The following is a 24561-nucleotide window of genomic DNA, read 5'->3' on the forward strand; positions in this document are numbered from 1 at the left end:
CTATTTGCATTATTTACATGCATACACACACCCTACTTTTAACATGAACACTGGGTGTCTCGTTCACCAGTAGTGAGGTAGATGACTGTCACAATGCAGTTGTCACAGCTCATTGTCACAGCTGTGTCTTCCTACACCATGTCACTTATTAGCTTATTTATTGGTTTTATTTGCCACACTTTGAAAAAAATATTCAGGCTCAAATAAGAATAATAATCCAATGGCTATGCCTTCAGCAGAAGAGAGTGAACAGGGTCAGTTGGCAGCGCAAGTTCCTTGACCGGTGTTTGTGTTGCTGTGCTTCAATACGTTGTCTGATTCGATGTCAGTGAAATATCCTCTTCATGATCACTTTCATTTTCACTAATCTTGGGTTTTCCACTGAAGTGCAAAAAAAAAGTGTGCTACTTCCTCAGTTAACAAAGATATCTTCTTGAAATTTTGCATGATGATTGCTTATGCATTGTAGTTTGAAGAGAAAAGAAATTTTTATTATTTTTCCATTTTATAGCTGTTTTTATTGCTGTTTTATATATAAGTGAAAAGAGAATTTCCTTGAAATAAAGTGGTTAAAAATTCTATGCATAGCAATTAACTCTAGGATTCCCAGTCGGGGTTTTTTTTTTATGATTGGGTGCCTGTGGCCCAGAATTACAATAGAGCTTGATGAAAAAGAAACTTGCCACCCACCCAAATACTGCCCCCACTCCCCCACTGCTGGTGGGCCTGGCTGATCACCCCTTTCCTCATCCCCCTTACCTCTTCAGCTGTCACATGTTGAGTGACTGCTTGTGATGGCAACTGGTTCATGTTCACTGTCACTTTAGTCTGGGCCTGCTAAGGACGCAGACTGAACCATCTGGGGCACAAACTTGCATCGTTGTTACTTCCAGTATGTGGAGTGGGTTGTAACAGAGGTTGTGCTGGCATCTGGTGCAAGTTCACTGTCACTTTACTCCTGGCCTGCTACAGAAACAGACTGAACAGTCGGGTGCAAAACTTACATAACTGTTACTTTTACTCTGTGTCATGAAGTGGGTTGTGACTTTTACAAATATGCACCTGAATCTTCACCCTCACCACTACACAAGCTTTCTTTCACACTGTCCTTATCTTTTCGGTATTTCCTGAGCCACCTCCAAGGTTGTAAACCTTCGAAAAATGAGCTTTGCTAACACCATCTTGACCAACTGTGTCTGCAAGTGACTACGAGCCATACACTAGTGATAGACCGTACTTGTCCAAGGAATGTTAAAAACCTTCAAACATCTTGAAATGGAGAAGCAAAGTTGGTTGTTTAACTATCAACCATGAATTGATGAAAACTGAACATGATAGATACCATTGAAGGCATTTAACAGTGCAACAAAAGGTGATGCAAGTCTTTTGTCCAAAGGTAGGCAACGGGTTAAAAAGCAAAAATGCTTCAGATCTGGAAGAATCAGACTGATTTTTGTTGTTCTATGGGTCAGGGATACCACACAGGCATTGATGATCAAGTGCAGTTTTTATGGTTTGAAATCTTTTCAGCTTGTCATTTTACAGTTATGTCTCTGAGAGGGTAAAGAGGACTTTCTTCAGTTCATGCTTTTTAGGGATTTTTGTTTGTGAAGCACTGTCCTGTTTGGAACAAAGCAAATCAATTATCTTGATTTAGGATGTTTTCGCCCATAGAAGCAGTGAAGCTACCTTGTGTGAAAGTGTTTCTTATGTATGAAACAAAAAAAAAGGAAAGAGAAGCTGTGTTAACACCATTACTGTGAACTTTACTGATACATGTACTGGTGCAGGGAGAATACTATCACCTGCTGGCGGAGAAGATCTACAAGATCCAAAAAGAACTGGAGGAAAAACGTATGCAGCGAGTGCGAGGACAGAATGTACCTGGGGGGCCAGCAGTGCCTGGCATCAACAGCCATCCACAACCCAGTGAGTCTGCATTTCCTCTTTGGTAGAACTGATTTAAAAAAAACTGTATTGACCCGTATTCAAAAATGAGTCTTGTAGCGATTCTTTGTATATGTGTGTGTGTGTAACTTTCAGTACGCACAGGTATGCCTATTTGCATTGTTTTGTGTTTGGTGCAGTAATAGCTGAATTTCCATGAGGGACTCAGAATTGACTTCTTCCATTATATTTAAAAACATTGACTGAAGCAGCAACTGTTAATATTGTCATGGATTCCTTTAAGATGTGTCCATGCTACATGAAAGTACAGTTACCACTCACAGTTGGTTGGAATCAGTAGCATTGGTGAAGTAGCATGAATGGCCGTTTTTTGGCTGGAAGTTTTTCCTCTTCTGTTGTTTTACTTCTGTTTACCAAGTGAAATTTATTTGATTGTTGAACCATGAATTCAGATAGGAGGTGTAAAGTGGTGTGTTCCTTTCAGATGGCCCTTTGACAAACAGTCAGGTAGCCAGCACTCTGCATCTGACCAGCGACATGATGATGCAGGGCACAACGGCAGTGACTCATCCAACACAGATGAACTCCATCCGTGCTGCCCAGCCTAGTGCTGATGGAATGGGCCGTCTGCCACAGACCATGGCCTCACAGTTGACCCCACAGTTGCTTCAACAGCAGTCTGCAATGCCTGCTCAACAGCAAATCTCTCAGATGGTGGGAAATGGTTCACAGGTGAGTAGGGGCACAGGACAATTGAGAGATTGAGGGTAAAAATAATAGTTAAATTACCGTAAAGTTCGGTCTGTAAGCCGCGACTTTTTACCCCGGCTTCAACCTCTGCGGCTTATACAGTGATGCGGCTTATTTGAGGATTTTAACAATCCCGGGATTGTCACGTTCTCGTCTATTGTTAGCTGCCCTTCAACTCGCCAAAATCATGATTTCTGTCCTTGAATTTTTGAATGAGCTTCAGGATAGTGTGCTGTTCACGTTTTATATATCAAATCCCCACACATAAAAGCCTTCAGATCATCATTCAGTTCTACTCTGCGTACACCCTCATCATGCCAAAAGCGTGACGTAATGCCTATGATGCAGCCTTCAAATTGAAGATCGACCTAGCAGACAACAGTGCAAGCGGTGAACCAGCAGCGACCTCCACTTTGCGTTCATGTTCATGAAGTGAAAGCAAGGCTGAAGTCAGTGACAAGATGGCGGAGGAAACCGTGCTGTGCTTGGACACTGAAGACGAAGATTTCAGTGGATTCAGTGAGCAGGATGACGTTGAATAAATGTGACTATCCCAAAATTATGGATTTATTTTCGTTGTGTTTGTTTATTTTTTTTTTGTGGCACTAGCAGTACTTTCACTTGCTTTTCTTTGTGTTGTTCCGGCTTGTGTTTATTTCATAACCTACAGTATTGACAGCTTTTCTTAGTATCAGTATGTGTTCCGGTACCAGAAATAAGTGCTGCTTATAAGCCAGTGCAGCTTATATGTGTATGAAGTTATATTTTTTCCAAAATTTAGTGGGTGTGGCTTATATACCAGTGTGCTCAATAGACCGAACTTTACGGTACACATGATTTTCTGTGATACAGTGGTGCAAAATGATACTTAGCATAGTGGAGATATTGAAAGTAACTTGGGCACAATAGCTGAGTGGTTAAAGCAATGGACTATCAATCTGGGGGTCCCGGGTTCGAGTTTTGGTAACGACATTTGGTGGGTAAAGGATGGAGATTTTTCTGATCTCCGAGGTCAGCCTGTGTGCAGACATGTTAGTGTCAGAACCCCCTTCGTGTGTATGTCAGTGTTAGAACCCCATTCGTGTGTATATCCATGCAGAAGATCAAGTACGCATGTTAAAGATCCTGTATTCCATGTCAGCGCTTGGAGGGTTATGGAAACAAGAACATACCCAGCATGCACACCCCCGAAAACTGAGTGTGGCTGTCTACATGGTGGAGTAGGAATGGGCATACACGCAGGGCTTCCATTAACAGGCATATGTGCCTCCTGACTCTCAAAAATGAGAGAAGACACACTAAAGTTTCGGCTAGGGAGTTCACGAGATTCACTATAAAATCTGTGTCAATTGAAATGTGAATGATCACGGTCAAAATGACACTGCTCGCTTCTTCTCGTTACACTAGTTTTCGGTCGGCATTTTCTCTTCACGAAGTTGGTGACTGGTGCAAAGTTCTTTACTTTCGTCGTATCTCCTTTTACAGAAAACTGTTGCCCATTTCCGATACGCTCACATTGAGGTTTGTCGAGTATTCTGTGATGCAGTTGTGATCAGAAAGCCTCCACTATTGTGGCTTGATGCACCAAAATGTGAACAAGACGAAAAGGCTGATTCTGAATCGGCGGACATCGATCAGAAAGTTCAGAGAGTGCTTGTGAGTGTTTGCGAGTGTGTCTCTTTCACTGATTCAGTGTGTGTTTATGTGTGCATGTGTACTGATTGAAAGGCAGGACACAAGACTGCTGATTTTGGCCAGTCCAGATCACAGTTAATCAGTGGACACGTTGCCGTTGATAGCACTGCATATATAAACAGAAAGATTATATTTTCAAAGGGGGATACTAGGGGCAGCTCCTTCAAATTTCTCTGGATGGGTGAAGTAGCATTTTGCATGGGTCAGGAATTGAGCCCTGCTAGAGGCTGCACCACTGTATGTCCTATTAAACATTTTTAGGAAAATTTTCCTTTATTCCTTTATGTGCATGCAAATTGTGGAACGTTGCTGGTCTGGTAGCTGTTTTCTGTTGCCTTTTTATATTCACACATAGGCAGAAGGGTGATAGTCATTGTGCCCAGTTTAACCCTCTGATCCCTGACAGAAAAATCTCAAAGGATCTTCTAAATTCTGTGTGAAGGGAAATAATTGCATTGAACTAACACATACCAAACTGGAAAAAAATCATACAAAATAAGGCTTTATTTATTTTATTACAGGAGACAGCTCTTGATATGCAGAAAACAGTTTAACTACACATACTTGGTGCAGAAAACATAGTTTTACATTAGAATTGATTGGGAACATTTTCATTGTGAAGAATGATTTTAAAAGAAATTCCAGTGTGTTCTGGAAACAGTCAAGCTGTGTGTGCATAGAAGATAATAAAAACTGACTCTGGCTGGCAGATCAGTTGTGTGTGTGTGCTTGTTTTTGTTTTTTTTTCATTCTCTGTATACAAATAAAGATACCTCATCATAGCAGCTGCCCTTGATTGAAGGCATGTCCAATTGGTCAAAAATTTCATAGCTCAGAAACTTCTCAACCAATCCACCTGCTTCAAACTTCAAAATGTGCAGTGGAAGGAAGTAACAAATGTACTTATGCTCTTGGTGCATTGTGGAACTGCTAGAAGTGAAAGTAAAAGCAAATGAACACTGTTTTGTGGACCATACCGGCTGGTTCAGGTATTAAATAGGGCACTTTGGGCAGGCCTGTCAGGCAATTCAGGGGGTAGAGGGTTAAGAATTTTTATTTGCTTCAGTGTATATTGTGTGCATTGTTCTTACGCATCGGTATTCTTTGTAATATGAGTGCTGCTGCTGTTTGTAAGACCGATTTATCCTGTTATGTTTCTTATTCGTTACATCTTGTCAGGTATCAGTGGTGTTATCCAATATTTTTGGCATCCATATTCGGTGCATGTTTTCTATTTGCTTTGTTGCAGTCTTGGTTACTGAACACATAAGCACAAATATTTGTTTTGTTGCAGTCTCCGTCAGTCAGTCACATGCCTTCCACAAGCACCATAACCACCTCAACAGCTGCTATCACGAGTCTGGCACATGAGCTGCAGATGAGCATTCCCAGTTCTATTGGTCGAACAATGCAGCAGCAACCACAGCCACCTCAGCAACAGCAGTTGCTTACTTCACAAGCTCAGGCATCACCTTCTGCCACTCAGACACAGGCTGTGATACCAAACAGAACCCCTACCCCAAACATGACCCCTGCACGGCCACCTTCTGCTGGTGGCAAACAGTTCCCTGTGCAAAACTCTCAGCAGGTGAGTTTACTAACATTAGCCTGACAACTGGCTTTTGCTAACAAAATTACTTTGTACAGGGGAACAAAATGATAGGGAGTTACTGTTGTGGAATAGTTTGTATTTATTTATTTATTTATTTTATTATTATTATTATTTATTTTATTTGTTTTCAATTCTATATATATATATATATGTATATATATTTTTTTTCAACTTATTATTTTACTTTCTTGTTCATATGTCCATAACACTGACAGTCTCTTCCACCCCCTTCCCTTACTCCTGCCCTCTCACCCCCCCGTCCGCTTTTTTTCCCCTTCCACCCTTTCCCCTCTCCCCTCACCCTTCCCATTCAGAGCCCTTTCTTTCCTTCACACACTCACACTGACAGTTGTACTCACCCTTGGTTTTTTGTGTCCTTCCCTGTGACTTCTCATCACTTTCCTTTCCTGAACTTTACTCTCTCCCTCTCTGTGCATCTTTTTGTCTGTCACTTGCTCATTTCATTTGCCTGAAGAAGAGCCTGTGTAAGTTGACTTTTACCAAGATGCTTTTAGTCTACCTCCCACTGTTGTGGAATTGCTTGTGGGTTTGTTTATTTGTTTGTTTGTTTGTTTTTTTCATGGGCAAGTAATTTAAAATCAAAGGTGTTTGCAAGATTTTTGTTGTTGAAATGTTCTTTTATTTTGTATTCAGTTTTTTGTGCCATCCTTTTCTTTTTAAGCTAGTTTAGAGACATTGTACTGAAAAGAAGGTGCTGTCCTCTCCCAAGTGTTTATGATCAGGATCTGGGGCGTTGTTATATACAACTTAGCCATTTTTGGCTTTTTAAGCCCCTTCAGATTTACTCCTTTTTATTGTTGGTCAGGTCGTTGACTAGCTCAGTCAGTTTATCCATCAAAGTCGTATTCATTTTTGTCAATAACTCTATGAGGTTCTTAAAAGTATTTATACTAGGTGCACTTTTGATATTGTTTGTTAATTTGTTCCAGTAATTTGTTACTCTGTTACTAAATGTAAACTTTCTGAGATTTGTTCTGGAATACTGTTTAAATATTTTGTCTGTACTCTTTCTTGTAGTGTCTACCTTTGGAGTAAAAAAAAAAAAAGCATGCTTTGTTTACATCGTCAAACCCATTAAATATTTTGTACGTCTGTATCAAGTCCCCTCTTACTCTTCTTGCTTTTAGTGATGGTAGTTATAAGTACTTTCATCTTTTTTGATATTCTGAATAATCTTTTGTGCTATAGACCAGCTTTGTTGGTTTTCTTTGAGCCCATTCTATGGCTTGTGACTGCTTTATTTGCGTTGGGTACCATACAGTGTTTCCATTTTCTAGGACCGGTCTTAACTAATGTTCTATATAACCGTTAGAAAGTAACCTTATCTATAAGTGTGATATTGGGGATATATTGGATAAGTTAATGCTAGCAATGCAGCAGTTTGCTGACAGAATGTTTTTTGTTGTCTTCAGACCCAGGGGGAACAAAACATGAATGACCCCAGTAGTGTGGATGTGAAACCGAAGCTTGAGAGCATTGGTGAGAACACAGTCCACCTGCCTTCTCTGCTGGCCTCCAGCGCCTCAGGCAGCAACATGAACATGTCCTCTGCTCCATCCACATCACTGGCACAGTCTGTAGCATCCACCACCATCACGCCTGTCACCCCAGTCACCCCCATTTCTGCCGCTGCCAAGACGGAGCCAGTTGACCAAGCAGTAGTGAAACAGGAGGTGAAAGTGGAAGTGAAATTGGAGGTGGAGGATGGTGATTCTGGCGACACAACTCAGGTCAAGGATGAGGCTTCTGCCTCTGTGAAGACGGAGAGTCCAAAGACAGAAGGTGGGGATGAAAACTCACAAAACAGCACCATTGAAACAAAACCACCCTCTGAAGAGGCAGGAACCTCAAGTGCTGAAGCCAAAAAACCGTCCAACAAGAAAGGTAAGTTGATATTTCTTAAGGCTTGCAAAAGAAATTAATAAAATCAGCTCATGTGCATCATGTATTGCTTCTGACTCTTGTTAACTGGAGTTTTTGATTCATATCATTATTGTGTCTTATTTTCATAAGCATATAGTTTTTGTAGTTTCTTGGAAAATGAAGAAATCAGCATTGAAAACATCAAAATGTTAATAGAACAGAGCCCTGCTATACATTGATTGTTGCTCATTTAAATGTTGAACTGAAATAGATGCATTCATTGAGTTGAGAACAAAGAACAGTATAATCAAAAATTGTACTCCATATGCTATTGAAACAGTATGAATGTAAACTGAGCCTGTAACTTAATGGTAGGAGAACAGGACTAATGTTGTTTCTGTTTGTGTCTTTTCTCAGTATTCAGTGCAGATGAACTTCGGGCTGCTCTGATGCCTGTCTTGGAGAAGATGATGAGGCAAGACCCAGAAGCAGCTCCTTTCCTCAAACCTGTGGATCCAGTTTCACTTGGAATCCCTGTGAGTTTGCACCACAAATTTTGCAAAGCTGTTTTTATGTGGTGTCCATGATGAGAGGTTTTGCTAAGCCTAACTGGTTTGTATGGCAAGTGCTCTGTGTGTTAAAGATATTTTTTAATATGATTGTAAATGGGTCACAATAACAAAAATGAATGTGGTGCCTAGGAGGAAGTATAAAGGTAAAACTTACAGGCTGTTGTCTGGTTGAAATGATTCTGTTTGAAATGTTAAACTTCAGTGTCCACACTATTTTAATTTTCCTCTGTTCCTTCGATAAGGAGATGGACCCCTTTCTCACACGCTCATATTTTTATTTTTTATAATTAAAAAACAACAACAATCTTTTTGATTTTGTTGATTGGTGTGGTAGAAGATCCAAAGACCTGCCTTGATTTTGATTTTGTATTAAGATTGTGTGCCTTAGTTAATGAATTATGTACTTTGTTTGCAGGACTATTATGACATCATCAAGAAGCCTATGGACTTGGGAACCATCAAACAGAAACTGGACACTGGCCAATACAGCTATCCATGGGACTTTGTGAACGATGTTTGGCAGGTGTTTGAAAATGCTTGGTTGTACAACAGGAAAACTTCCAAGGTGTACAAGTACTGTTCAAGGGTGAGCACACTTGTAGCCCTTATGATGTATTCTACACGGTCTTGTTTTCATGATAGAACGAGATAGCTTAAAGAGTTCAAGCCAGTGATTTATTTATTTTTATTTTCTGAAGAGGACTTCAGTATTAGGGCACCTCATTCTTGAGATCGAGCATTTTGTTTATCTATTTTTGTAAATTGTATGGAATGCGTAGGTGCCATTTGCCGACCTGGAATATTTATGGTCACAATGTTGCTTTGATTTAGCAGTGATTAATATTGGTGTTTAAGCTCCACCCCACCCCCAAGTCCACATAGGATGCCCAGGGCTCTTTCAGTATAAATGATATCCCCACCTGGAAATTCTGTGCTTGAAATTTCCGTTTTTTGTGTTACTGTCTTTGTTTTTGGCTTGTTCCTTTCCTTTGTTGTCTCTTTATGTTTTGCCTTGTTAGTTATGTATGGTTTTCCTAGAAAGGCTTGAAATGTTTTTTTCTTTATTTCTCATCACTCTTGCTTTGTTTTATTTTATCCGTCAGGAAGTGTGAAGTGCCAATATGCAGTTTTTGGTTTAAATGCCTGTGGTTATATATAGTTTCATGTATAATATATGATTACATTGTTTAGATCAGTTTTTTAAATTATTCAATGAAAGTTTGACAGAATGGTCAGTGTCAGATTTTTTCATGTCATGCTGGACCAATATTTCTTTTTTTTCAGCCTTGATAAGAAGATATGTGACTGCACATGTTCTTGATCATCATTAATTTGGCATGTATTTAAAAACTTTTTTTGTTTGTTTGTTGTTTTTTTTGTATCTATTTTTCCTTTGCCCTCAGGTATGTGTGTTTGCATCAGTCTTTAGTTTTAGCCTAGTAATTGATAAATGGCTATCTTGGTTATTAGCTTCAGAATGAACAATCATTTGTTTTATCCATACAGTTATCAGAAGTGTTTGAATCCGCAATCGACCCGGTGATGGTGAAGTTGGGGTATTGTTGTGGACGCCAGTATACATACTGCCCACCGGTGCTATGCTGCTATGGAAATCAGAAACAGCCCTGCACGATTCCCAGGGATTCCATGTACTTCAGCTATCAGAACAGGTGAGACTGAAGCTATGTAGTCCAAAGCTTTTTTAAGTTAGTTCCTATTTCATTGCATGAAATGGAAAAACTAGGTTTGTTTTTTGTTTTAAAAAAAAAAAAAAAATGTTTAATCTGTGTTAAGGTTCAACAATGTGGATATAAAGTGAAAGAATAAGTGATTACAGATCACATCCATGGAAATCTTAGTAAATGATAACTAGAAAAAAGAGTGCAGAATGCCTTTGTACACACTGTCCTGCTCTGAAGGCGGTATGGGATGAATTAACTACTTGCCTCATTCCATGTCTTTCACGTAAAGTTGCATTGCCATACTTTCTTGGAGAAAACTGCTTGTTGCACCCACTCCTTTCATCAGTATATTAGGCTCCGGCCACCTTTAGAGGAGACCTTCCGTTTGGCAGGAGTCTGTTCTGTTTATTGTGATCAAGATAATACTTGCTCGTTTCAGGTACACCTACTGCGAACGGTGTTTCAATGAAATAGTAGGGGATGAAGTGGAACTGTGCGATGACCCCACACAACCAGTTATGTAAGTATTCTGTTATTGAGAGATAGTATTGTGTGTGTGTGTGAGAGAGAGAGAGAGAGAGAGGGGGGGGGTGTTCACATCCGTGGCATGCATTGTTCTCTGTGTACTGCAGCTTTGATGTCATAACGCTCTTGTTGCAGAGAAAATACAAGTGTGTTGAAAGTCAAGTTTCCTTTTGATGACTTAGCTGGGTAAACAGAGACTTACTAATCATCCATTCTGGGTTGTCAGTAAATAAACCTTGAAGTAAATAAGGATAGAAAAGGAGAGGGAGGATTAGGAATTAATACTTTCTGTTCATGTTGTCTGCTTGAAAGTATGACGTGATGTTGTATCCAAAGATCAAGCTTGGGAATTTTCCACTGAACGCGAATTTCTGCTGGGGTGAAAAAAAGGCTTCCATTGGGGGAAATAAATTCAAAGCATAAAAAATGGTTATTCTCATTTGGCGCCAGCAGTTATTCTCACTTGGCAGACTCCTCAAATAGCATGGATCAGCCATTTACTGGTTGCCATTTTGTTATCTCAGTTTGAAGTGAGCGCCTGGCTTGAAATTTGTTACCATGTCTTCTCTGGTAAACATCATTCCTAGTAGATTCCTACTCAGGTGCGTAGGTGCAACTCTTACGTCCTGGGAATTTCAGTTTTGATGTACCCACTGGGGCGTCCTGTGAGCTGTGGTCAGCCCAGCGGGATGAGCTGGGACGATCCCGAGCCGGGACCATGGCCGCCACTGTTATGTCCTTTTGACATCCTCACCCTCAAGACCACTTTCCTTCTGTGGCTGGCCACAGGCAGTCATAGAAGTGAGCTGCATGGGCTTAGTGGAATGCCACAAGATCTGGCCTTCCACAGAGATGGTTCCATCACTATTCGTTTCCTTCCAGAGTTTCTGGCTAAGAACCAAGACCCTGAGGTTCCTTCCCCCTCTCTGAGAGTCCGACCTTTGTCTGATATTCTTGCCCAAGATGATGAGGATAGGCACCTGTCCTGTTCGGTGTCTCAAATATTATTGGGATAGGTCTCGCCATAGGCGTTCTTCTCAGAGGTGTCTGCTCATCTCCCTCAATGAGAATTACAAGAAAGACATCGCTGCAGGCACCATTTCCCGCCAGGTTTCCCAAGTCATTCGTAGAGCCTACTCTCATGCACACAGGGATATCAGCTGTCTTCATCCCAGAGCACACGAAGTGCGGGCCACAGCTACTTCGGCTGCTTCCAGCACTCAGTGCCAACGCAGCATGTCTTGGAGGCAGCCTTCTGGCGGTCTGAGAATCCCTTCATCAACTTCTACCTCAGGAATTTCCATATGACCAGGGCTGACGGTTCCAAGGGGATTTCCTTTGTCGCGGCTAACACTGCCGTCTCAGTTACAAGGGCTCCCCATATGAACCAGTAGGCGTTGCCCTCCTCCATTTGCTTTAAATTCTGCATCAGTTTGACATGGTACAGTATATGACACCAAAAGGAGGAGTTTGTATTATACTCCATGTTTGGTGTTAAATATACTTACCATGTCAAACTCGAATGCCCGCCCGTCCGTCCCCGCGTCTCCGCCGTGGTTCTCATGGGGCATTTTTGTTCATGGCCACGGAATGATTAAGCGCTTATAGTTTTTAGAGGCGTTTGATTGGCTGAGAGCGGGTGGGCCCATCTTTTCACTGTTAGCCGCGCGAAATTTGGCCAAGCAGAGCAAACCAATAGGCCTAGTTTGCATCAGTTTGACATGGTAAGTATATTTAACACCAAACATGGAGTATAATACAAACTCCTCCTTTTTGTCATTAATGGAACGTCTGTTTTCTGGGGGGGGAAAAGCAGTTAAAAAAAATAAAAAAAAGGGGGGGGAAAAAAGCATCTACCAGTTCGTGTGGTCCAAGAGAGCAACCTACTGAATGGCTGTGCCCACCTTCCTCTCCCCAACCTTCCTCCACCTCACCCTTCCACTCCCACTAGCAGAGCTGTCAAAATCACTGCAGTGCTATCCTGGTCCCCTCACCATACTCCCTATCTGTACTCTGAGTTCTCTCTCTCTCTCTTCCCAAGTCTCAGTCTCTCTCTCTCTCCGTCTCTGTCTCTCTCTCCTCTCACCTGTCACTCCCCCTCATCTCAGTGTTAAGGTTCTGTGTGCTGATTAAAAAAAGAAAAAAGGAAACCACCATTCTGTAGAATCATACTCATAATTGAAATCAAGTCAACACAAACATGATCATCTCAATTTTCATCCTGTCCTCATCCCCTCACTAGACTACACCCCTCTACACCCCTGGCTCACTTCTCTTGCTTCCCTTCACCAGACACCACCTCCCATATTCTCCCCCCCCCCCCCCCACCTGCCCTCTACATGGACAGAGAGGGATGGCAGAGAGGATGGGGGCAGAGTGGGTCAAAGTCCACTTCTGTTGAAGGAACCACACATATGAACAGACATTGTGGAAGTAGTGGCCAGTTTGGCATAGTGCCAATAGGTTGTGAAACTCTAAACCCAAGCCCCCTGTCTATGCTGACTTCATGTAGATTATGTAACAGCCCCTGGCCAGTTTGGCATAGTGCCAATAGGTTGTGAGAAACCTAAGCCCCCTATCTGTGCTGACTTCATGTAGATTATGTATCAGCCCTGTCTGTACTACCTTCCCTCTCTGGTACTGTGACCCTTCTCTATCTTTAAAACACACACATAGTGTGACCCTGCACCATCTTTCACACCCCCACCCACACACTCACACACACCAACCCACAGACAGACGCGCGCACGCACACACACACACACACACACACACACACACACACAGTCTCTCACTTTGTGTGTGTGTGAGACACACACACACACACAGTTTTGGAGACAAATGATCTGTATACTTTGAGGTAGCTTGTTCATTTTAAAAAAAAATCTTTTTCCCCAAACAATTCCTCAAAATTCGTCCCCCTTTGACTTCTAGACAGAAGACCATGATAGCTTTCAGATTTTAGACATATATGAATCTGTTCTTTGTGTGTGTGTGTGTGTTCAGGTTTGGTGCATTACTGTTTCTGGAAACCATGTTAGTACAAAACTGTCCTGGTAAGCGAATTTTCCACTAAGTTGCCAAACTGGGCCAGAGAAAAACAGTAAATGTTGATCCATGCTAGTAGAATCTTACTTGGATCTGTCAATTCCTGACACAGTGTTTCACATTGCAAATGTTGGCAAAAGACCGTACTCTTGAGACCTGGATGGTCAGCTTGGCTAAATTGAAATCAGTAGTACTAATAGTGATGATATTAATGTGAAATCTGCAATAGATAGATAATGCAGGCATATATTAGGAAGTTGAATCACAGCCTAGGACATGATTGCTTGGTAAACCATTTTGAAGAAGAGTGCACCAATTTTTGACCCCCCAACAGGGCACTGCCCCTGTACCCTGCCAGGGGCCTGGGCAGCCCCTGGATCCCAGCCTTTCACTTTTTGTTTTCTGGCAGTTGCACCCATGCAGATGTTGGTTTGAAGAATCAGTGGAAATGGGAATGGACTTACAAAGTGGTGAAGATAGGAGAAACGGGAGCGAAAAAAAAAAATCAGCGATCACATTAGGAAGGTGGATTTCTCTTTGCCACAAACCCTTTACAAAAAAGAAAATCTGAATCTCAGCCTACTTCAGCAACTGAAAAACAGTGTGGGGAAGATGATGATGGTGTTCCACAAGACATTGAGATTGTTGGAGACAAACAACATTGTGGTGAGAAAGATGGTGGTGTTCCACATGACACAGACATTGTCATAGACAGTACTGTGTGTGCAGGTAAGCCCAAAAAGCAAAGCACCATCCTCCGCCTCTGGAAACATACATGAAAATGAATAGCATTTTGGTTGCAATCAGTATTGTAAATATTGTAAGTAAACATTAAAATTCTGTGAGGTAAAGAGGGAAAAACTAAATTCATGTATGGAGTGAAGTGTGAAAACTGGACGTTTTTTCCTTGGGACTGAAAACATTTTTACCATGACTGGTGCTTTTAATTTTATAACTCATTCCTCACTGGGCTGTTCAGTGGTGAGTATTTGTAAATAAGAAAGGCAATGGTACTTTCAGGAAAATAATGTGTTAAAACCTGTTACATATCATAATACATTCAGACCAAAAAAAAGGCACAAATTATGTCAAAACTTTCTTTCAAAAACCCATATCATCAGCCAGGAAAAGGCCTACAAATGCCTTGAAAATTGGCAAAATTCAATTTGCTACGGGGAGCTCCCCCTGGTCCCCCCAGCAGGGTGTTGCCCCTGCACTCGACCTGGGCCTAGGTGGCCCCTGGACCCTGGCCTGGTTTCAGTGGGTTTTTTTTTTTTCCTAAAACTGTTCTCCGGTCTGAGAGATTCCGTTGCACAGAAACATGATTGTATAAAGCAAAGATACAAGAGCTATGCGGAAATGAGAAAATGCACCTTTCCGTTTATATAAAAACAAAAGGGGGGAGGGGGGAGCCCCAAAACTTCAGTTAGTTGGGGACGTGCATGTGCGCGCGCGCACAGACACACACACACACACACACACAGAGCAAAGACAAATTATGTATGTGTTAAGATGGCTTTTTTTCTTTTTTCTCCCCGACTTGTTTCTTTAACCCCTAGGCTGCCTATATGACGAGATAACTCGTCATCACAAGCATGCACGCTTCGAAATATTCTGACTTTTCCCTGGTTTGCATTCAGTTCGTAGACAAAAGTACTGGTCGATTTAGCTTGGGGAATCTTTCTAAATTCTGCTCATAGCTAGAAACACCATCTACTTCATAAGGCAGTCCTTTATTTGAACGTTTTTGGTGGGGTTACTGGACACAATGTTTTCCTGACTCTTCTCCTCGCTCGCTCAACAAAATATCGGACTGACACCGCGCTCAAGACATGCGATCGTGGTGAACTAAATCAACCAAGATTGCTGTCTTTAGCTGATGTTCAGAAAGAATTGAAGCGTAAATTCAAAGGAGAAGACTTTGATGAACATTTATGGGACGATTTGATAGAAAATAAAGGGAGCAATCAGGTGAGTGGCCAAGATACAAGTATCAGTGAGTGATGCCAGCTGTACAGTGTAGCAGACAACACAGAGTGACTGAATTATTAGCGGAAGACTGTGTGAGCGATTTTCTTGGCACTCAGCCAACGCGGTCTGTTGAGAACTGGATAAAGTGACTGTGTGAGAGGGGCGAAGATGACGTGGGTTGAGACTGAGGGGGTGTGGCCACATGTCCATATTACCACTTGGACTGATGTTTGTAATGAACAAGTTGTTACAATGTTACAAAAAACAAAACACTGATTTCAAAACAACAGCATGTCACTAAAAATATATAAAATGGGAAAACATCATGTTTTGGATTCTTTATTCATTTACCTTTCAGAAAATATATACTTTTATGGGTCTTTCTCCAATAACAAAGAGCACAGAATTTTTTGAAAATTTATACCTGTTTTTTTTTGTTTTTTGTTTGTTTTTTTACCCTGGCAAATAGATTTCACTTGAATCTTATTTTTCTGGCAGCGAAAGGGTTAATGATATTACCAAATGCCACCTCTTTTTCAGACAGAAGGCCATGATAGCTCTCAAATTTTAAGTCTTTAGGAAACATTGTTTTTTCTGTTATTTTGTTTGTTTGTGAGCAATGTTTACAACAACAACAAAAAAGCAAAACAATGAAATAGCAGTGATTCCTGCAATGGTTGTTAGGGCTGCAAATATTTGTCAGTTTCAGTGGGGGCTTCATCCCCCAGTCCTCCTAGCAGGATGTTGCCCATAGACCCTGTCAATAGTAAGCATTTTTGTTTCAGTCCCTTTCACATCCCAGATAAAGAAGAGACAAGCATCGCAAACATGAGTTCTAAAGCATCATATTTTGTTATGTGAAAGACAGGAGAGGAGTTTTACAAACTGGTGATTTAGTGAGTAATGTTGTTTCAGGCGAATCAAGAAGGATCAGTTTGAGAGGTTGAAGAATGACAAGCTGGACAAGGAGGAGTTCGTCGATTGCCAGGAGTGTGGCAGGCCCTTGCACCAAGTCTGCGCGCTCTTCTTTGAACCTCTGTATCCCAATGGGTAGGTCACCTGCCACCAACTTGTTCTGATTCGTTAGGAGCATTGTCAGATTACTGGTTACTTGTTTCTTCATCCACTTAGTTTGCTTGGTTTTAAACAGTCAGAAGAGCGATGGAACCAGCAGTAACATGGAAGTACCACTTATAAATGTATTTGATAGACCTGTGACAAATGTATTCAGTATTGTCAACATATTTGTTTGCTTGGATTATATTACATTAGTTGAAATAAAAGTCTAACGTAGGTTGCTTAGACTAGGTAGGACCACATTTTGAACTTAAAATATATTTAAAAACTAATTACAATTTTGGAAATAACACAAAAAGCTAAGCTCACATGCAGAGTTTCATTGCTTTATGTCCAATAGCTTTCAAGAAAATGACATTTAAAAACACGCAAAAAATGACATTATGACAGATTTCACAAACTGCTGTTTCTGGACTGTCATAAAATATTGAAAAGAAGACTTGCCAGACTGTCCTTTGCTGTACCTACTACCACCAATACCAAGTTTATGCTGGTGGGTTTGTTTTTTTTTTGGTTTTTTTTTCCTCAAGAAATACTTGATTTTGCCAAGCGTCGAAAGGCCTGATTTCACAATGATAACGTGCTGACTTAAAATGTGGATATCTCTGAAAGTTTTTATGCTACAAAAACATCTCAGATATGTGCATGTTCAGAAAAGCATGTAGAATACAGTTTTTTCTAATGACTTAAGTGCTATCAGAAATGCAGATAACAATAAAAAGATCAGTCTGTGAATACTGTAGCGGTGATTAACAGTGCAGTCTTGACAAGTATTTTGATCATTTTCAACTCGCTCGATTCAGCGACAAACTTAGATATATGACACAAACCTTACACAAGAATAAAGTAGGTTGGTCCTCGCACACAGTGGCTGTGACTTCTGTTATGTCAAATTTGCATAGTTTTAATTCCTCTGCTGATATCTGACAGTTGACAACCAGGTAAAGCCTCAGTTCCTTTGTACAATTCCTTTCAAAGGATTTGCATGTGTAATTCAGAAATTCTGACAGAAGAAGCCAGGGAAGATGCGTGATTCTTTCCTTTCTTGTAAAAAGCATTCAGCACCACTGATTGTTCCACACTTGTTGAATTCCTTAACAGTACGCTCAACTATTGACACCACGCATGGAAAAGTACACTCTGGGAACAACTTGTGTGGGAAATGTACCTTTTCCCCCTAGGTTTTGTTTTCTTGATGCTTTAACATGTGTAATTGCATCAACAGTTTGTTGTTGAATGGAGTCTTGGGTTCTGATGGTGGTCTTCCTCATCCACTGTGCAGTGGTCACCCTTAAGGCATTATTCATCTGAAATACACAGATTTGCAAGTTGAAACAGCTTTAGTGTTTTCAGGTACTCTTTTTTTTTTCATTTCATGGATGATTTTGTAAATATGTGTAAGTGTGTGCGTAAGTGAATGAATGTGCAGTACTACATGTTATACTAATTAAATTGCTACTCCACTATATTGGCTTTACTAAATTGATAAAAGTGTAATGTAACAACATATTTTAAAGATATTTCAGGTTTACTGCCATGTAAGTTACGTTTTTCTTCACATCATTTACACAGGCACACACACACACACATACACACACTCACACCCTTATGGGCAACTATTCCACATTCCATACACACAAAGTCATGCACATTGCACCCACAGACTTGAGCGTACGCACACGCGCGCACACGCGCGCGCGCGCGAACTCCTCCACACACGTGACCTCATGTATGCATTCTGCATCAGTTCACAACAGACACACACTAACGCCATGCATGCACACATTGCATATATCATTCACACTGATGCACACGCACACAGACATACACGCACAAACTTACACACACACACTCTTGAGCGCATCATGGCGTTTTGACGAGCAGGATAGAAGTGGAAAGAATACACGTGTTCTTATGCTGTCCTGCGTCAATCACAATACTAAACCATCAATCCACCCTTATTAACACGAAGCCCTTGTACAACAAAAAATTACAGAATAATCAAACACATCATCGTCCATCTCCTTCATCGCAGTGAATTTTCGATGAAAAGATCATAATTGAGCTCTAAAATAACGTGACCGATGAAACTTCATTGTTCCCTGTAACACATTGACACTGTTGAAGCAAAGTTAAGATTCACCCAAACTCACAAAAATATATAAAATACTACTTGTGGTTATTTTCAAAATAAACAAAATGAAAAAAACCAAAAAAAACAAACAACTGTTTTACAAACCTGTAAGTTGGCATGTTTTCCATTCTTCAAACGATGACGAGAAGCCGGAGGCTCCTTCAGTCGCTGCCTTGTTCCACCTGCACGAGCAAGACTGCAGGGATCCGAAATCGGTCACTCGCTTTTCTTCCCAAGCGCGTTCCAGACTCTATCTTTATAACAAAATAATGAATTGCACTGGAAAGTGCATAGTTCAAACTTTCTTGTAATTTGTTCCTGATTTCAAACGCGGGTTCGAATGTATTAGGGTAGCAAACATAAGTATCACCCTTTCACTGCGATTTTCAGATTGACTTCATGTGAAAACCACAAAAAGATTCTAATCAATCAAAATGTGAGAATCCTGGCATTCCAGTGACGTAGTTTCTAAATCTAAACATGGCCAATCAATGCAGCAGAAGCAATTCAGTGAAACACATGATTCACAGCTCGCGCGGGGAGCACTGCAGATGGGACACCTGGCGCATGCAAATTTGACTCGAATGATAAAAACAAATACCATAGGAAGATATATGAAAGAATGAACTTTATTCCAGTATAAGATTTGTGTCATTTAATTTAGTTATTGAAACGAGCAAGTTGAAAATGGTCAAATTACGGGTCAGAATTGCGCTGTTAACCACTGCCACAGTGTGCGCGGACCGACCTACTAAGACCAGAAAAAACAGCAATGGTGAAGTTTCATAGATATTCTTTTGTTTTTCAGGTTACAGTTCCTGAGATAATTTGGGGTGAAAATGTTGAAAGTAAATGAATATAAGTGGAAAATGTGTCAGCATAAGGCTGATTTCACTTTTTCACCTGAGTAGAAAGGTGGTGAGAAGTTGAAAGATGGAGTGGAATGCACTTTCATAAGTGTTTTCCTTTTGGTTTGTTTGCAGATTTACGTGTGAAGGCTGCCTGAAGAAAATGGGGAAAAAGAAAAAGGAAAACAAGTTTTGCGCAAAGAGTGAGTGAGGCAGTTTTATTCCTATCATCTGTCAAAGATGGGTAGAGGGGTGGGGTAGTGAGTTGTGAAAGGATACACTAAATGCAAAGGAGTGTTTGAATAAGGATGCAAAATCCTGAATGAAAAAGGGGTGCAGAATTGGACCTTATTACTCCTCCATTGGAAAGTATATTTTCACCATATTTAACAAGTCATATACAAAAAAGAAGAAGAAAAAGAAAGAAAACAGTACAGTTGAAGGATATAGTAAGATCTACAGTGTCACTGTCAGTCAGTCTAATATTACTCATTGTCTTCTGCAAGGAGCTTCCTCTGCTTTGTGAAGATCCAGATCTTCATTTCAGTATATCTCTTAGAGAATCGCAAGTTCCCCATGTTAGCATAGTGTGCAAACCTGCTTATGCCTTCATTATTCCTGTTCATTTCCATATACAGACAGAAGATTTGATGCTTAAAAGATCGAATGCATCTTGAAGATTATGTTATCCATTTGGTTTGGTTATGGAACCACCATTTTACCATCAAAACAAAGTAAAGTTTGGATGTGTTAATGATAAGTAAAAGTGGCCATTGTATAAAGGTATGTCAGTTTGGTTATGGAAACACCATTGTACAACCAAAAAGCAAAGTACAGATAAGTGAAATAGGGGATCACATAAAAGTGAATCCATAAACTGGTTTGACCGGATCTCAGTTTTAGTTGAAAAGGCCACACTGTGGCAAAACATCAACAAAAACATGGATGTTATCCAAGAATATTGAGGAAATGAGGCATCTTTTTCTTTTTTCTTTTTTTTTTTTTTTAGTTGCATGATACTTGAGGTAAATGGTAACTTAAAATTTTTAAAAGTCCGATACACAAAGCTGTCTTCAGTCAAGATTGGAAAGTATAAGTTTAAACTGTTGCTGTATTCCTCCACAGTTCACAACCTGCGAGCAATGATGATTTTGTTTAGGCAGTGCTGGTTTCCTGGCTAAAAAAATTCATTTGGTTAACAATGTTTGGTCAGTGTTGAACTGCAGTGGAGCAACAGTAACGATTAAAGAAAAGACCAAAAACCTGACTAATTTTCACTTTGTTTATAGTCCCTTGGCTATAAATAGATTTTCAGAGAGGATGATGACTGTACATCAGAAATTGTTTTTGAATGGTTAGTAAATCCAGAAGTCATTAAGGTCTGGTTTGGATGATGCTAGTTGTTGGTTGGGCTACTTTAGGTTGAATTGGAAAACTGGAAGACCAACAGGAGAGTGCAGAGGTGAAATCAGTGCTCTTTTCATTCTCACAGGACTTCCCACAACCAAGCTTGGCCTGTACCTGGAGAACCGCGTCAACAACTTCTTGAAAAAGAAGGACATGGGGTCTGGAGAAGTGACCATCCGAGTCCTGTCCAGTTATGACAAAGTCATGGATGTCAAACCACTGCTGAAGCAGAGGTATGTCTGTACTTTTTTTTTCTAACTTATGAGATGTGATTCACTGGCTGGGCTTTCATGTGAAAGTAAATATATAAGATAGAAAATTTCCTTTCATTCAGCTGAAAGACTCATTGATCAGGATATGAGTTAAAAGAATGTGTGTGTGAGACATGTTGCTGAAAATAGGGGTACTTGGTTGTGATGGCAAATTCAATTTTCCTGTTAATGGTGTGAAAGATTAAGAATTTAAGAATATTGTGTTTCAGTCTGTTTTAACTGATTATTTTGGTACATGGACTGGAAGGATTTAATTGTTTAAATGTGTAAATGTGTGAGCGAACTGTTTTCTGATAGATAATCATTTAGCAGTGATACCACTGATTAAAATAAAAGCAAAGAAAAATAGTTGTATCATATAGAAAAGAAATATATACAAGTGTACAAACAGAAATGGGCAGTATGTATCCTCTGTGATGACCATGGATGATTTGACATTTTAGGTTTGGCTCAGAGGTGCCTGACACTATCCCGTTCCGTGCCAAGGCCATGTTTGCCTTTGAGGAGATCGATGGCACTGACGTCTGCTTCTTTGGAATGCATGTGCAGGAGTATGGGTCAAACTGTCCGGCACCTAACACCAGGTGAGTGGCACTGGTCTCCTAGGCTTAGCCAGCTGGGTAGGGTTGGATCCGAGGGAAGTTTTCTTTTTTGTGGTCTGTCGGCTGTCATTATATTGATGTGAATGTTGGAATCTTCCTATGGTTTGTCCCCATTCCTCCACACTAATTTCAGTAAGAAATGAGGATTTTCACCAACTTTATTTTATGACTGGTTGTATGCATTGTACGTTAAAACAAAAAAAGCAAAAAGTGATAAATCACTTGAAAGTTTAAAAAAAAAAAAAAAAAAAAAAAATGGAAGGTACCAACTAGAGATTACATCCGCACATCCACACACTGATGAGGGGTGCATTAGTAGCAGACATTAAATTTGTGTTAAGTGACTGTAAGAGAAAATAATCCTTCACTTGCTTTCTTCTGTCATGCAGGCGGGTGTACATCTCCTACTTGGACAGTGTCCACTTCTTTCGGCCCCGCCAGCTGCGTACTGCTGTGTATCATGAAATCCTGATAGGGTACTTGGAGTACGCCAAGAATTTGGGCTACACCATGGCCCACATATGGGCCTGCCCCCCATCGGAAGGGGATGACTACATCTTCCATTGCCATCCCCCAGAGCAGAAGATCCCCAAGCCCAAGAGGTTGCAGGATTGGTACAAGAAGATGTTGGACAAAGCCATCATTGAACGGGTGGTCATTGACTACAAGGTAAGCTGCTGAGTAACTGTGAAATTTGTTTGCATAACCACATGTGCCATATGCCCTCATAACTGTGTGTCTCATAATAAGACTTAACTACTTTTTTATTTTTTTTTTTAATTTGGAAGAAAATTATGGTCATAATGTGTATATACTGTAACTAAATCAGTGAGGAGTAATTAGGAAAGGCTGACACTTGACTGATAGCATGTGGTAATTGGCTTTGACAGGACATCTTTAAAGATGCCATAGAGTCCAGCTTTTCAAGTGCCAAGGAGATGCCGTACTTTGAGGGTGACTTCTGGCCCAATGTGATAGAGGACAGCATCAAGGAGCTGCACATGGAGGAAGAGAAGAAGCGGCGGGAGGAGGAAGAGGCAGCAGCTGCTGAGGCCGAGGCCGCCATGGAAACTGTGGAGGAGAGCAATGATACTGTAGGTCTTTTTTCTTTCATTGTTTGCCAGGTGGGGTGGGCTTGGAGCTTCTAAAACTGTTTTTGAATAATGGAAAATCTCTTTACATATGCACACACATACACATACCTGCGCACAGGCACTCATCCAGGCATGCACGCACACACATTCACAACATGACACAACTTTACACTTCTTTCCCCCTCACTCCCCTCCTCTTTACTTTCACTCACTGAGCATATGCTGTTTGGAGAAGAAGAGTTGTGTATAGATTGAGAATAATTGTACTTTTTCAGTTACCTTTGTTTTGGTTAAGTACAAGGTTTTGTCCCACGTGGGGATGCTGGGGGTCTTTCAGTATAACTAGCATACCTGCTTTCTGAAAATTCTATGCTAGAAATTTCCTCTTTTCTGTCACTCTCTTTGTTTCTGCCTTTTTTCTATCTTCACTGTCGTCTCCTTTTTCTACCTTACCAGTCCGTTCCCCTTTCTTTTTTCAAGCAAGCCTTGACACTTTTCTCTTTTCCGCAGTCTGTGATGTACTATCTGTGCTGTTTTGCTCTGATGATTAGGTAGTGAGATGTAAACACTGGGATGGGCACAAGCTGCCCATTCTGCAGTGTTATTTGCCTTTATGGTCTTTTTTATGTATTTTTTGTTTGGCTTTGAAGTATTGGTTTGTTTTTCCCCTTTTTTATAACTTGTTTATAATCTGGGGATGATAAATTAAGCGGAATGGCTGGCATCCTCAACATGGCCTAGTCTCATTTGCCATAAGGACCTAAATGGTTGGGATACTGTCATGAACTGTGTTTTGTGGGTTTGTCTTAGTGTTTTTTTGTTGTTTTTTTTAAATGTGACAGTTTTGTATTGACGCGGTTTAGCATTTGCATGGTTTGACAGTCCTGATATGGCCCTGTGGGTTTGGCTGGACTATAAGCAACAAGAATAAACAAAAATAAATAAGGTTTTGTTTCGTTAAATACAAGACTTAACTTTCCAGTATTGCTGAATACTGACACTTCGAGCAGAATTGTATTCCAAGTCACTTGACAAATTGAAAATTGGCATCATTGTGACAGTGTGCTGTAAGACTTAAGTTACAGGTTTTTGTATTGCAGTCATATCTGACAACTGGTTTCTGAAAAGGTGTCCAGCGGATTCTGTACTTCATGTTTTCCTTTGTGCTTCTGTTTCCACCCCCACCCCACAGTCCCACCGTCTCCCCCCTCCTCCCAAGGCCCACCTCCCTTCTCACCCTTCCAGGAATGTTGATGGATGGACTGTGTGCAGATGGAGGTGGACAAGAAGAAGGGAGATAAGAAAGGGCAGAAGAAGAAGGTGAAAAGCAAAGGTAGTCGGAAAGCGGCCAAGAAAAGCAGCATGCCTCATGGCACCAGTGACCTCACCTCAAAGCTCTACAACACCATGGAAAAACACAGAGACGTAAGTCAGGAACAACAGTGTATTAGATACAGTCATCTCAGGGTGTATGTGTATG

At 40.7% G+C, this 24561-nt stretch overlaps 1 protein-coding gene across 2 annotated transcripts in view; it reads left to right on the forward strand.

Annotated features, from left to right (window-relative positions):
• Positions 1-24561, forward strand: part of LOC143299225 (histone acetyltransferase p300-like) — a 50262-nt gene that overhangs the window by 17080 nt on the left and 8621 nt on the right. For both annotated transcript variants that reach the window (XM_076612424.1, XM_076612425.1), the window contains exons 8-22: positions 1791-1929; positions 2393-2640; positions 5648-5941; positions 7399-7870; positions 8267-8385; positions 8837-9007; positions 9928-10091; positions 10543-10623; positions 16563-16697; positions 19842-19909; positions 21199-21346; positions 21829-21969; positions 22377-22656; positions 22878-23081; positions 24354-24506. In XM_076612424.1, coding sequence (XP_076468539.1) covers positions 1791-1929; positions 2393-2640; positions 5648-5941; positions 7399-7870; positions 8267-8385; positions 8837-9007; positions 9928-10091; positions 10543-10623; positions 16563-16697; positions 19842-19909; positions 21199-21346; positions 21829-21969; positions 22377-22656; positions 22878-23081; positions 24354-24506 — 2817 coding nt within the window. The remainder of the gene's footprint in view (positions 1-1790; positions 1930-2392; positions 2641-5647; positions 5942-7398; positions 7871-8266; positions 8386-8836; positions 9008-9927; positions 10092-10542; positions 10624-16562; positions 16698-19841; positions 19910-21198; positions 21347-21828; positions 21970-22376; positions 22657-22877; positions 23082-24353; positions 24507-24561) is intronic.

The sequence above is a fragment of the Babylonia areolata genome, chromosome 24, assembly GCF_041734735.1.
Source record: "Babylonia areolata isolate BAREFJ2019XMU chromosome 24, ASM4173473v1, whole genome shotgun sequence".
NCBI classification, from domain to species: domain Eukaryota; kingdom Metazoa; phylum Mollusca; class Gastropoda; order Neogastropoda; family Buccinidae; genus Babylonia; species Babylonia areolata.